Below are 14,311 nucleotides of genomic sequence, written 5' to 3' on the forward strand. Positions count from 1 at the left end.
GCGGGGCGGCCGCGCGGCGGCCGCATGCTGGTGACAGAGCCGCTCCGTCACCAGCCGCGGTTGAGCTATGCTGGTGACGGAGCGGTTCCGTCATGACCCGCCCCGCTCTTTAGAACGCCCGCGCAGGCGTGAAATCAGCGCCGCGCAGGCGCGGCGGCTGGGCCATGACGGAACCGCTCCGTCATCAGCACAGCGCACCCGCAGCTGATGACGGAGCGGTTCCGTCATCAGCATGCAAAGGGTTAACAAACAAGCAAGAGATCTAGAATCTTGCTAGGAATGCACGGGGAAGAAGAAGGTTAAATGAAAACAATTCTAGAGTAATGATGAAACAACATGACACACCTACAGTGGTATCTCCCAACTAGATATTCCTGTGTGTGCAGGCACGAAGAATTAACGTCCAATTTCAGGTCCTATAGCCTGGTAATCTCGATAAATAAACTGTACAAACCCAACACATTTTTTTCACACTCAATACACTAAAGCGCTGCTTTATGGAAGTTGCATGCCCATTGGTTTATCAGTACATGTGTATATGAGAAGGCTGGAAGTAATGAAAGATTATTTTGTGATTATTTGTTGAGGCTTCCTAATGTGTTGCTTAATGGTTAATTGATTAAAATGCCGTAAAGTGAACTGATAGGATTTGATTACACAAACGCGCGGTTGTGTTTTCAAGCCACTTTTTGGTGGGAAGATTAAAACAAAGGGGCATATTATCAAGGGGGTTTATCTCCGCTTTTTTGGCTTTAAAAGCCAAGAAAGCGGGATAAAATGATCTCCCTATTACCTAGCTGTCGCTAACACCAGTTAGCGACAGCTAGTAGGAGATAGCGACCATCTTGGGCCCCACTTTGCATGTCAGTGATATTTATCACTAATGACATGCAAAGTGGGCGTGCCAAGATGTTAGCGACTGGAAACAGTCGCTAACATCGCTATTTCCTATTACCAACTTATGGAGATATTCGCGCTAAGCTCGAATATCTCGAAAAGCTAACACCTGCCCTGAGCAGTTCTTAGCCATGTTATCCAATGGGAGGTTGATAACATGGCTAAGAGCATTTGCTCGGTAATGCATGAATATCGCTGACTTTTCAGCCATATTCATGCATTACGACCGATTTTTATCGCATTTGCGATAAACCTTGGTAATACCAAGGTTTATCTGCGATAAAAATCGCCGCAGCTCAGCGGTAAATTTTTGTCTCTAACCAAGCAATAGCGATAATTATCACTATTGCTTGGTAATATGCCCCATTATTCCTTAAAGGTTTGTATAACGCAAGCGTGGGTATGCGCAAACACCACTTAAAAGCTGTTTTGGTGTTGTATTTGATATTATTAGGTAACCTTAATGCCAACGTGGCCAGAGTGTAACCAAGCTTGACATCTGTTGTTTTCTTCTATTCCAGACGTGCTGAATTGTCAACCTGCGTGCGCTAGTGATGAGGTGTGCACTGAGGTTGAAGGGATTGCGGTGTGCAAGTGTAATCCCACTACATATTTACATGCGAGTAAGTTTCAATTTTTCTCAGTGTGCATTTCTTCTTTGAGTATAGTATTTTCATAAAATCTTTTCAAAATAACAGTGTATTTGCATTGTCAAAATTGAATAAGGCATTCGAACATTATTACTCTACGATGTCCAAAATAGTTTAAACCATTCGATTTTCTGATTGTGCATTTACATTATGTATGAAGACACGTTTAAGGGTCTTACAAGAGGGAGCTTTAGCTTTCTATCGACGCAACAATTTTCACCACTACACATCTCACAACATGCACATGTGCTTACAGCAGAGGTCTTCAAACTTTTTTTGGTTGAGCCCCCTCCCCAGCTGAATCTTTTAGATGTCGGGGCACCCACCACCTGACAGAAATATCTGGAATCTGGTACACTACATAATTGACTGCCATCCGCATATCCCAGGCCATATCAGGCAAATAATGTTAAACAGAGTAAGAGTGTTTAGTAAACTGCAGGTTTGTGAGTGGGGGTAGTTAAATGACAGAGGCTTATTAACCAGTTCAAATCAAATGTTTCCAAGATAAATTGTGAGAAAATTATTTTTACTAGTGTTTTACATATGCAGTTGAGCCATAATGGGACAGTGTTATCTGCAGCAGCACATTCACTTCCGAAGTAATTACCCTCAAGTTAGGTAAATACCTTTCCTTCCATAGCAAGCAAGGAAGGAAAGGCTAGCACATTTATTTTAAAAGAAGGCTCTCACAGGGTGCTGATATCCCTTCCTGTGATGTCATGTGACACCAATGTGCATTGCTTATGCTAATTAGTCCCCCCACTTGTTTTTTTAAAACGTATGCCCTGAGTGGGGGTTTAGGACACGTCAGGCTTATGTTTAAAAATATTTACTAATAAAAACTGAATGATGTTGCCTATTTTACTTCAGAGCAATGTTGTCTGACAGACTTTGTTGTGATCAAATGAATCTTGGTCCAGCTGCACAGTGAACTGGCAGCATCGCAATGCATGTAAATACAGCGGCGGCCGATGCAGGTAAGTGCGATGGGGCGGTGGCAGGGAAATCGATAGACAATGGAATTGGTAAATAAATAAATAAAACCTATTCGGTCCCCTGCCCCACTCCACTGCCCCACTGCAGTTGCCTGCACCAGCTGCAACTGATGTGTGTGCCTCCAGGGAGTGGGTATAAGCAGAGAGTAGAAAGGCTGTTAGAGGCCTAAAGGGTTTATGGTGGATGCCCAAAGGCAGTGTTTAATTAATAATAATAATAAAAGTACAGGTTCCAAAGCTTTTATTATGTCACATCTGCCAGCACTGGCTCATATCAGGGCGGCTGTTTAGCACGACTGCCGAGTCTTGAACGAACCAACGCATGCCTCCTTCTTCCTCCACCCTCTTATTTCTGCCTCTGTCTCATTCCTGCAGGTTGTTTTTTATCCCTGCTTTATCCCTTTGTCTCTGTTTTCACTGCTTTCTTGCCCTTTTTCTTTCACCCTATTCTGCTTTGCTCTCTCTTGCTCTTGGTCAAAGTTGAATGCTGAAAAATAATTTTTGGTTCCTAAAAAGGAGTACCGGGGGCCACCACCTGCCACCTCCGATATAAAGGGAGCGCTGCCCACATTGGAGTCAGGTCAGGAATGGACTAGTTGGAAGCAGTGTTTGTAAGATCGCCCTTTGCCCCAGAACCACCCTTGGCCCAGTCGCTTATGCGCCAGGGGCGGCTGGTGACATTTGAAAGAGGTGGGCGTAAAATTAATGTTGTACTGCACTGTGGCGAGCAAGCGTAGCGAGCGAGCCCGAACAACCTATTGAGGGTTTGGGGAAAATTTTTTTGAGAAAAGAGTGGGCAAACGGTGCACTTTCAAGCAAATTTGCAGGAAGGTTAATAAAGCAATACGATTGAATTATTTATCATTGAAGAAATTGCCAATTTTTATGAGCTATAGAGGTGATGGAGATACGTCGCTCTGGAATTATCTAGTGTTACCATTGTACAAAGTGTGCATTTCCTGTGTTCCAATGCCGCTTTTAACTGTTATTTTTGATTTTTTTGTATCTTCTACTTAAGGAGATAGACTTTTATTTACTCGTTGATATTGTAAAACATACAAATAATACTTTAACATGCAGCGCATACCTCCTGAATAATGCCACAAATGGAATACGGTGACTTGAATGTATTTTTTTAATTATTTTTCTTTTTTAAGAATGCTGCATGTTTCTTGGTCTGTGAAGATTTATCTCTGCATTTTTCTTTACTGCGGATGCGCACATTTGAGAAAATGATTAGGTCAGTGATCGTTATTTTAGACATGCTGCTATTACTTTCATGCTGCTTATCCAACCACCTCCTGCTTCACCCTGGTGTCTCACCTTGGACAAGTGATTCCTGTGTTCAATGCCCAGGCAGACGGACTGAGGCATCTGCATTCATTTGAATCTCTATTTAGCTTATTGTGCTTGAGATGTAAATCATAACAGGGAACCACAAAATAATTCTGTTCTTTCAAATGTGCAGCCACAAACTAATACAATTTGAAAACAATATTTTTTGCTCTGCTTTTATATGTAAAAATGTTTTTAAGGTTTTACTGAAATATAGCTAAAATGTGATTTAGTTTAAAAACACGCCTGTGGGAGAGGGGTCGCAATATCTGCTGCTTGCTCACAGTAAAGCATGTACCTAATGCATCTGTTCTGCATTTGAATTTCACTTTTTTTAAGTTACAACCTGCTTTTACTTTCAATTGCATATTTTCGTACCCAAACTTATTTGAAAACTATTTCAGCTGCCTCAGTGCTGATCTGCAGGTTGTGCTGTCCTGGGGTGAATCTTTGCCCTGTTCAGTGCTTGTGTGCCCCTGGGGTCCACAGAGGCCCTACATGTGATTCCTCCTTGCGGTTAAATCTTAGTTTGTCACTTTGCAGCCTGGAATTTTTAAGCCCCCTCTTATAATGAAAGTCACAAGAGACAGGTACCAGCTGCCACGCTACAGAAAGGCGTGTGATGTGCTCTGCATACACAGACATGGGGTGAACACTAAGACAAGACACAGGTATAGGATGTGCACTGCCAAAAGAGAAAACACAGGCTGTACATGAGGTGAATCAGAGGTTTGAGTGAAACAGATAAAGTAGCCTGAAAGGAACTTTCCTAAATGAGACTGAAATTGTACCTATGTGGCAAAATAAACATGGTATTATTAATTAGTCCACCATTAGCATAAAGGCTGTGCTGCTTTTTTCTATCACTCCACATGTGATGCCCCTTCTCTAGAGTCTTACATTCACAATGCCTACAGCCCTGGCTCACAGACACGTGCATCCTCCATATTGAAGCTCCACTCGGCAGTGACGCACCCCCGACGAACAATCACAGCTGAGCACAAACCCATATGGCCGGAATGCCTGTCACCCCCTCCCAACACAATCCCCAAGGATGGGAAGACGGACGCAGTTCTGAACTTTTGGAAGGCGGGAGGGAGTTACCCTCCCGGCCGTATTTATTAAAATATGAAACAAAATTAAAACATTAAAATAACAGTTTCATATCATGTACAATTTTCATTTATTACATTATGATGAAGACACGTTGATTGGCTAACCTTAACAAATCTCTAGTACAAAGGTTTTCCTAGCCGAGTCTAACATCCTGCCATTGCATACTTTTCTAAATTAAAATTGTACATCCTAGCATTACGGGCCAACGGCAAGGTCGCAACCGGTGTCAGATCCCAACTACCAGAACTCCCCCCTCACGGTGTGAGGGGCGGGTGCACAGAGGACTGTACCTCTGTGCCAACTCCAATTTCCCTTGTCTTCGCGGGGGCCCTCTATTTAACTCGACGCCATCTTAATGGTCGTCCGAGGACTCGTGTGAGGTGTCTAGAACGTAGCGTGGACCCCCCTCCCACCCCACACTGCTTCTCATATCCGCCGTCGCGGATATCCTGGCCCCGGGAAATTCGTAGGAGGGGCATCGAGCCACCTCCTCCCCTGGAAGGGGCCTATGACCACCTTCCCTTAGGCGACCCCATACTTAGTGGGTGCCGCCTCCCCGTTTGAGGGGCCAATGGCCGCCTCCCCCCGGGCGCTCCCATCCATAATGGGTGGCGCCCCCCTTCTAGGGATCTTGAAATTACTGCTCACCGATCATGACCTTACCGCCCGACCAAAATAAATACGACGTTCGTTTACCTACTAAGAAAGAAAAATTAACCTCTAAATGCAATCCTTTATTACTTATACATTCAACACTTCCTTCAACTAGACTGTTATACTCTGCTCTATTAAGGAAGGAAAATTGTTATGAACAAATCACTTTATTGCAGTACGAACATCGACATTTTTATTAATGACTAAACCAGGAGAAAAAGGATGTTTATCAAAGCAAAACATTTTATTGCAGTACTAACTTTGCCATAAGGGGCTGGTGGGTGGGTTCAAAATTGCTCCTTGTTCCTTCGAGGGCTCACGTGCAACGAGGGGCGCAGCTTCCTAGCACAGGAACAAGAGGATGCTTCTTCGGATTGCTGCTCCTTTTATTCCTCTTCGAGAGGGCGTGTACCCTCCTCCGGTATGCCTACGGGGCGTGGCCAACGGTGTAGGTGTCTAGGACAACCCCTCTTGGGCGGGAACAAGGCGCGCCCCGGCTACACCGCTTCGGGCATACCAGCCGTGACGCGCCCCCCCGCACAAAAGGGTTTCCCGGGAGGATCCGGGCCCCCGACCATACGTTCGGGGGGACCGAGTGGTCGCCCCTTTCCATATGGCCGGGATGCCTGTCACCCCCTCCCAACACAATCCCCAAGGATGGGAAGACGGACGCAGTTCTGAACTTTTGGAAGGCGGGAGGGAGTTACCCTCCCGGCCGTATTTATTAAAATATGAAACAAAATTAAAACATTAAAATAACAGTTTCATATCATGTACAATTTTCATTTATTACATTATGATGAAGACACGTTGATTGGCTAACCTTAACAAATCTCTAGTACAAAGGTTTTCCTAGCCGAGTCTAACATCCTGCCAATGCATACTTTTCTAAATTAAAATTGTACATCCTAGCATTACGGGCCAACGGCAAGGTCGCAACCGGTGTCAGATCCCAACTACCAGAACTCCCCCCTCACGGTGTGAGGGGCGGGCGCACAGAGGACTGTACCTCTGTGCCAACTCCAATTTCCCTTGTCTTCGCGGGGGCCCTCTATTTAACTCGACGCCATCTTAATGGTCGTCCGAGGACTCGTGTGAGGTGTCTAGAAGGTAGCGTGGACCCCCCTCCCACCCCACACTGCTTCTCATATCCGCTGTCGCGGATATCCTGGCCCCGGGAAATTCGTAGGAGGGGCATCGAGCCACCTCCTCCCCTGGAAGGGGCCTATGACCACCTTCCCTTAGGCGACCCCATACTTAGTGGGTGCCGCCTCCCCGTTTGAGGGGCCAATGGCCGCCTCCCCCCGGGCGCTCCCATCCATAATGGGTGGCGCCCCCCCTCTAGGGATCTTTAAATTACTGCTCACCGATCATGACCTTACCGCCACAGGCCGGATAGTTGACCGGCTATCCGGCCCCCCCACAAACTCCTACTAAAGGTCATGCTTTTACAAACCCCTTAACCATGCTATGAAGTCTCCTATGAGTAAGACATTCCCCTCCCGGGACAAATGGACCCCATCCTCGAGATACATGTGATCCCCCCGAATACATCCATGTGGGATACAGTGCAACTGCGCCGAGCGAAACAACCTACCAAGTTTGTTATTGACCTTCTTCACTGAATGGTTCAGTGCTGCCACAGAGAGGCCCCCCCGCCACACCTTCCTGGGAATCATGTGGGACCATGCTATCGTGCACCCAGGGATCCTTCTCGCCAGCCAGCTAACAGTAGATAGGACTCGCTCGAGTAGTACTCGCCGAACGAGTGTCACTAAGTCATTGCCTCCCAGGTGAACTATGATTACAGACGGCGGTGACCTTGTCCGCCCTAACAGTTCCTCAATAAAACATTGAAACCGGTCAATACAGAGCCCGCCCCTTCCATGGAAGGTCACCCTGTACCCGTATTCCCCAGCTGCGTGAATCACGTCACCTGCTTTGAATACGTCCCCGGTCCGCCTCACGTATGAGTGGCCCACGACCCACACCACTCTTTCCTCAGCCTGTGATCTCTGACCGCTGGTCCCCAGGTGCCGGGTCGACTGCACAGTCCGCCCCGCATCGCATGCTCGCGAAACTGCAAACCAAACAGAAGACAAGAAGCGTGAGTGCATGACATTGGCTTCACAACATGTGCAACCGCACATACCTTTTATAACAGTTTGAGGACCATCGTCCCAGTTGTTTCACCTTCTCAACACTCTGACCCCTGGCTGTAGCCTCTGTAGCGGCCCCTATCCTAAAGGAATGGGTCCCGAAATTGCCCGGGTCCAAGCCCGCCGCTGCGATTGCCATCGTTAGCACCCGCTGAAACTGGAACCTTGTCAGTGGGGTGGCGTTGATGTGTCTCAGCAAGCTTCCCCCCCATGCATCCGCCCTTCGCGCCAAATATTCCTCAACGCACTTCACCGGGCACATGGGGGACCCTCGCATGCGCTGGACAACAATACTGTCTCCCATAGCACCCTGGTCGGTCTTGGACCTGGCTATTGTGACCACCATTGAATCACCCTTGATCAGAATGTGATCCCGACACAGGCCTCCCTCTACATCTTTCTTATTTCTTGCTACCAGCTCGCTCGCCCGCATAGCCCCATGGAACGCTAATGCGAAAGCGGCCCGGAACAGCACTGCCTCGAACTGGGAGGAACATGTCGTGGGGAGTATCGACATCAGCAGGGACAACCTCTCTAACCCAATCGGGCGCCTTTCGTCTACTCTACGACCCTCAAGGCGTTGCCAACCACGAAGGGCCTTCTTTACCAAAAAGGACGATGTGGGGTCCTCGATGCCATGCGCCTACGCCATGAACGAAATGGCGGCCCGGTGCCTATTGGCCGTTGCCGCTGATCGGCCGCACTGTGTAGTGCTACAAGAAACTTCAGGACATACTCCTCCTGACCCCAATTGACCCCCCCTGCCGGACCCAAAAATGCACAATAGGAACGAAACGCTCCTTCGTATGCCTTCCATGTCCTGGGGGTTAGGCTTGCTGCCACGAGGTCTTGTAATCCGGGGCACCGAGTAGCCAGAGTGCTTCGGGAAATGGGGCCGCCGCTAGGTCCGCGGAAGGTAGATAACCCCTGAAAGCCTGCATGTGTGAACGAGAGAGTGCATCAGCCGCCTGGTTCAGTACCCCTGGCACATGCTTCGCCCTGAATTGTACGTTCAGTCTCATGCAAATTAGTACAATTTCTTTCAGTAATCTCAATATCCACTTGCAGCGCGCTGCCTGACTATTTATACATTCAACAACAGTCATATTGTCGGACCAAAACACCACAGAGCGATCTCTGAACTCATCCGGCCATGCCATCAAAGCCACCAAAATGGGGAACAACTCGAGAAACCCAATGTTACCTGTGAGACCGCTGGTGTGCCACCATGTCGGCCATGTTTGCGCCGACCAGCGATTACCAAAGATGGCGCCAAAACCCACGCTCCCTGCCGAGTCGGTCCACAAACCCAGCTCGTCCGAGGACGCTGGTGGTTTAGTCCACACCACTCGACCGTTGAAATCCGCCAGAAATGCCAACCATATGCGCATGTCCTGGCGAACTTCTGCAGACAGTCTCGTGCGATGGTGTCCTTCCTTGAGACCGACCATGGTTTGTGCAATAGAGCGGGAAAAGGGGCGGGCCATTGGTATCACTCAGAGGGCAAAGTTAAGCTGGCCCACAGCTTGTTGTAGCTGATGGAGCGTGACTTTTTCTTTGCTGATGCACAATTCCAAGGAAGCCCTGAACTTCGCTACCTTCCCCACCGGCAAACGGAAACATCCCTCCACAGAATCGAGCTCAATGCCTAGAAACTCAAGTGAAGTCGATGGTCCAACCGTCTTACCTGGTGCCAATGGCACCCCGAATCGCTCCATGAGAGTGCAAAATTCTCGTAACGCCTGCGCACACTGAGTGTCGCCGGCTGCCCCCAAGAACAAGAAATCGTCTAGGTAATGCATAACCTGGGTATGGCCCGTGGCCTTGGTGAACGCCCATTGCAGAAAAGAACTGAACTTTTCAAAATAAGCACAAGAAATGGAGCAACCCATTGGCATACATCTATCCATGTAGTAACGTCCTTGAAAAACAAAGCCTAACAGACGCTGATCCTGCGGGTGTACCGGGAGCAACCGGAACGCTGACTCCAGGCCCCAGGCGATTCAACGTGGCGACGGCATCATCGAAGGATGCGTACCGCCCCGAACAAACTCCCGGGTCAATCGCATCGTTCACCGAAAGACCCCTGGGAGCTGACAAGTTGTGGATCAACCTAAACTCCCCCGGGTCCCTCTTGGGGACTACTCCCAACGGGGAACAGATGAAATTAGTGACTGGCGGGTGCCTATATGGCCCAGCGACTCGGCCAAGGGCAACCTCTTTTGCAATTTTTCTTTCCACCAACGCTGGATTATGCTGTGCCGACAATTGGTTTCTACACAATGATTCCCCCCGAAAATCCCCCGCCGGGATGCGGAAACCGTTCGAGAAGCCGTTCCTCAACACCCCAGCGGAGACATGATCAGGGTATTCATTTAGCCAGGGGATCATTGCCATGATATCTACGGGGGTTGGTAGCGGAACTCCTTGGTCCACCTCAGACCTGTTTGGCCCCTCCTCTACCCCCCGTATCACCATTCTTGGCTCTGCACTAACTCTCGGGGTGAGAAGAATTTCCGCAACTTGCACACTCATGTCTGAACTTACACGTCCCTTGTGGCCTAGTGCCCTTGCCCCTGTTAAAATTCCAACAGACCCCTTTTCTACCCCCGTTCCCACCACTCTTTGGTTGGTGGTCACCAGCGGGGCCCGCTCGAAAGGGCGCCGCCGGCCGGTGGCGGGACGGCCCCGACCCATTCCCGCCAAGCGAGGACGACTTTGTCGCGCCCGAAAGAGCTGCTTCTGCCAAGATATCGAGTCGAGACAATCCCACCTCAGAGATGAATCGTGCTCCTTGGCTTTGCGAAACTTCATATCATAGCCCATCCATTCATCTCCCTCATAAGTTTCATAAAAATCCATTATACGTGCCTGATAGCAGGCCAATTCGGTCAAAACCTCGGGCTAACGTTCCCCAATAATTGCCGTAAACATTGCAAAGGCCTTGGCCCAATTTGAGATCGTTTCGTCAACCCTGAATCCCGCCATTTCTGCTCACCACACACTCGGATGCCACAAATCCTTCTGAGTCTTAACATACTCCATCTCGTGATGGTCGGTCAGGAGAGAAAACATATTCACATATTTATCAGCCCAAATCATCTCTTTTGTGGCCAGCGGTATATGTTGGACCACCTTTTCCCTTCTCGAGGGCAAAGACCCCTCCCTTGCCATTGGCAATGCCTGCTTACCCGGCTTCATTGCTGGTCCCGCCGTTTTGTCGACGCCGGCTGCTGGTCCTTCCGAGGTCACCTGTGGGGGACAAGAGGGAGATTCGCCTTCGCGGCATCTCGTGACTGCCGCAACTGCTGCATTAGTTGTTTGGCCTCTTCGGCCGTGTCTCCCGGTGTCGTAGCACCCCCTGCGTTCCTGCCGAGCCATGCGACTAACTGGGCGGCTAACTCCGGAGGCATATCCTCCTCGCTGGCGGGCGTAACAATGACCGGAATCGGTTGGCCCGCATCCGGGATCGGTACCGGGGCCTCAACTGGAATGACCGGGCTTGCCGGGGGTAACTCGGGAATCGGGACCTCCTCCCTGCTGCCCTATTCCTGATCCTTTTACCTCTCCCAGCGGGGACGACTCCGGGTAACGCCGGTCCTATGACCTTCTTCAGTCTGCCCGTATTGTTCATCGCTGCCATCTGTTTCTTCATACTCGCCATATCTTTCATCAGCATGCGGAGCATCTGGTCAGTCCCTGACTTCTTTCCGGCCTTCCTGCCAGGCATCGTTGTCGGATGTTCGATCCTTGTTGCTCAACACGGCCCTGGATCCGAAGGTTCGAAGTCACTGGTAGAGAAACACAAAAATTACAAGTTCTTCAAAATTGCTCCTTGTTCCGTCGAGGGCTCACGTGCAACGAGGGGTGCAGCTTCCTAGCACAGGAACAAGAGGATGCTTCTTCTGATTGCTGCTCCTTTTATTCCTCTTCGGGAGGGCATGTACCCTCCTCCGGTACGCCTACGGGGCGTGGCCAACGGTGTACGTGTCTAGGACAAGCCCTCTTGGGCGGGAACAAGGCGCGCCCCGGCTACACCGCTTCGGGCATACCAGCCGTGACGCGCCCCCCCGCACAAAAGGGTTTCCCGGGAGGATCCGGGCCCCCGACCATACATTCGGGGGGACCGAGTGGTCGCCCCTTTCCATCAACCTGATTCTGGATCCCTAGCTCACAAGGAAGGCAGGAGACGGAAATCTTTTCAAGCGAGGAAAATAAAAAGCGCTGTTCGAGTCTTGGCACCTTATCTATGCAGCTAAAAATAGCTGAACTCTCTAACTCAGCCAGGGCCCAGGGGGCTCATGTAAAAGCAGCTTAAAGAAAACATAGGTGCCAACCTGTATTGTTTTGGGCCTGTGTGTCAAAATGAGAGAGGTGTCCACAGAGAAAGCCTCAGGAAAGTAACGTTTCCAAAAGTGAAAGCACACGACGTACGAGGAATGAAGGGAAAACCCAGATGCACCCCTCCTACAGCCCGCCCCCTATCGAGATTAGTTTAAGTTGTCACCTCCCATTACCTCGTTCTCCTTCTCGACCTGCCCGGCCCCCTGCCATTGAAATAAATGGAGTTCTGTGAACTCCTCCCAGGGACATTGTGAAAGTGCCCGAAATCCAACCTTATTCAGGGCATTGAAAATCGGCACTCCCTCTGCCCTGATGGCACAGCTGTAGCTTGTGCCTGCAGGTCGAAGAATACCTCGCCCAGCAGGCACATGCACAGCAGGAGCAGGACATCTGTGAAGTTAATCACAGTTGCCATAAAACATAGAAGAGCAGCAAGTATTATTTTATTTTCAGCTGCTTGATGATTTTGTAAATTCTCTTTTTGCCTCTCCCCTCAAAGTCCTAAGAACATAAGGGGATAGGTCCATAAACATGTGGTGGGGGATAGACCCTTTATAGAATATATAACACAAATTGCCCGAACCACAAAATCTCCACAAGCTTATTAGGAGGGAAAAGATCAATTTATTGTAATCCCCCTCGACATCCTACTTAATGTCAATGTTTTTTTTTATCTTTTTCAAGTTATGACAAGCTATATGACAGAAAACAACAATACATTAAATATTTACACACCTATATATACTTTGTACATACATGAAAACAAATTCTTTACACGGTATAAAAAGAAAACATTTCTTGCATCAAACATTACAAAAAACTAAGAATACATAACAAACAACATTAGAACAAACATTACAATCAAAAAATGAGAGAAATAGGAAAAACCAATCCTAGGGGGAATTATAAGCAAATGAATGGCTCTTAAACAAATCAATACTGGACCAGCCGGTCCTAGTATCGTAGAGATTACATTTTATTCCACCCTATGAAAGTGCCGACGCGTATCGAGATCAGGCACAGTGTCGCTGATCTCACATCAGGGCTGTTTTATTCTTTGTATCTGTAAGATGCAAAGAAAATATTTTACTCATCACTCTCAAAACGAACTTCTTTTAAGGCAATGGGCTTAGAAAAAAAATTGCTACATACCAAACGTGGTTGTAAGTAGAGCAGGGCATTAAGGCGTGAAGGATTTCAAACCGAATATTTTTAAACGTGGCCAGGCAGGACAACCTACAAGAAATTGTAAGAAATTTTTGTGCATTGGTAAATCTAACCAGCTCGTGGTTTCATTACTAAGGCGTCACTCAATGCTACATAAAGCATACCTTGCTATTGTCGACTGCCGCCAACCGGCGTTCTTATATGTAATCCACCATCATGAGGGTAGGCTCCTAAAACAATAGTGACAAATGTTTTAGTGGTGGGGCTGTTGATTACAATGTTTGCATAGTGCATGCATTATTAAAATAACAGGAAAGGCAGGAGTCATTTCGCCTACCTTAATGGTGTATTTCTATTCCCTTTTTAATTTTGGAAATGTGCTCTCAATTTGCCGTCCTGTGTTAGCAAAAAACGAAAAAACGAGTATAAGCGCTTGTAGCCAAAAGTATGACTATTCAAACAAATTATAAGCTTGAAATAGACAGAACACATGTCCTGGCATTTACCTGCTCGAATGTAACAGCACGCCGCTGGTGTGATCAAAGTTTTTTCACAAGAGATGGCCGCCCAAGCACTTCCTGTATTTAAAGCCCACCTCCAAAAAAGGCATGATGGGACTTGTAGTGTCCTCAAACTTGCTCTACGAGTAAATTATGTTTAGTATGGGAAGCGCATGTAAAATCACAGCGCGACTGCTACGTGGTGTCATTCTCAATGAATAAAGGCAGAAAATCTATTTTTTTAACTATTTTAGTTACGCGCTGGGTATGAAGTAAAAAAACTCAAAACTTTATTGGCAACTCGTATCTGAACACTACTATCAAAATGTGCCATTTCATTTACATTTGATAAATGCTGATTTAAATAGCATTTATTCCACAAGTACGGCGAGCACATTGAGGGTCATTTTTGTAATCGTGTATTGCATGCACCCTTAAAAAAATAAACTTTAGTAACAGAGCATGTAGGGAGTCTGTAGGTGACGCTGCAC

At 47.9% G+C, this 14,311-nt stretch overlaps 1 protein-coding gene across 1 annotated transcript in view; it reads left to right on the top strand.

Moving 5' to 3' along the window:
- Positions 1 to 14,311, top strand: part of LOC147733112 (uromodulin-like) — a 584,922-nt gene that overhangs the window by 38,930 nt on the left and 531,681 nt on the right. Inside the window, exon 3 of the mRNA XM_086955813.1 lies at positions 1,419 to 1,520. Coding sequence (XP_086811939.1) covers positions 1,419 to 1,520 — 102 coding nt within the window. The remainder of the gene's footprint in view (positions 1 to 1,418; positions 1,521 to 14,311) is intronic.

This window comes from Lissotriton vulgaris, chromosome 2_1, assembly GCF_964263255.1.
Source record: "Lissotriton vulgaris chromosome 2_1, aLisVul1.2, whole genome shotgun sequence".
NCBI classification, from domain to species: domain Eukaryota; kingdom Metazoa; phylum Chordata; class Amphibia; order Caudata; family Salamandridae; genus Lissotriton; species Lissotriton vulgaris.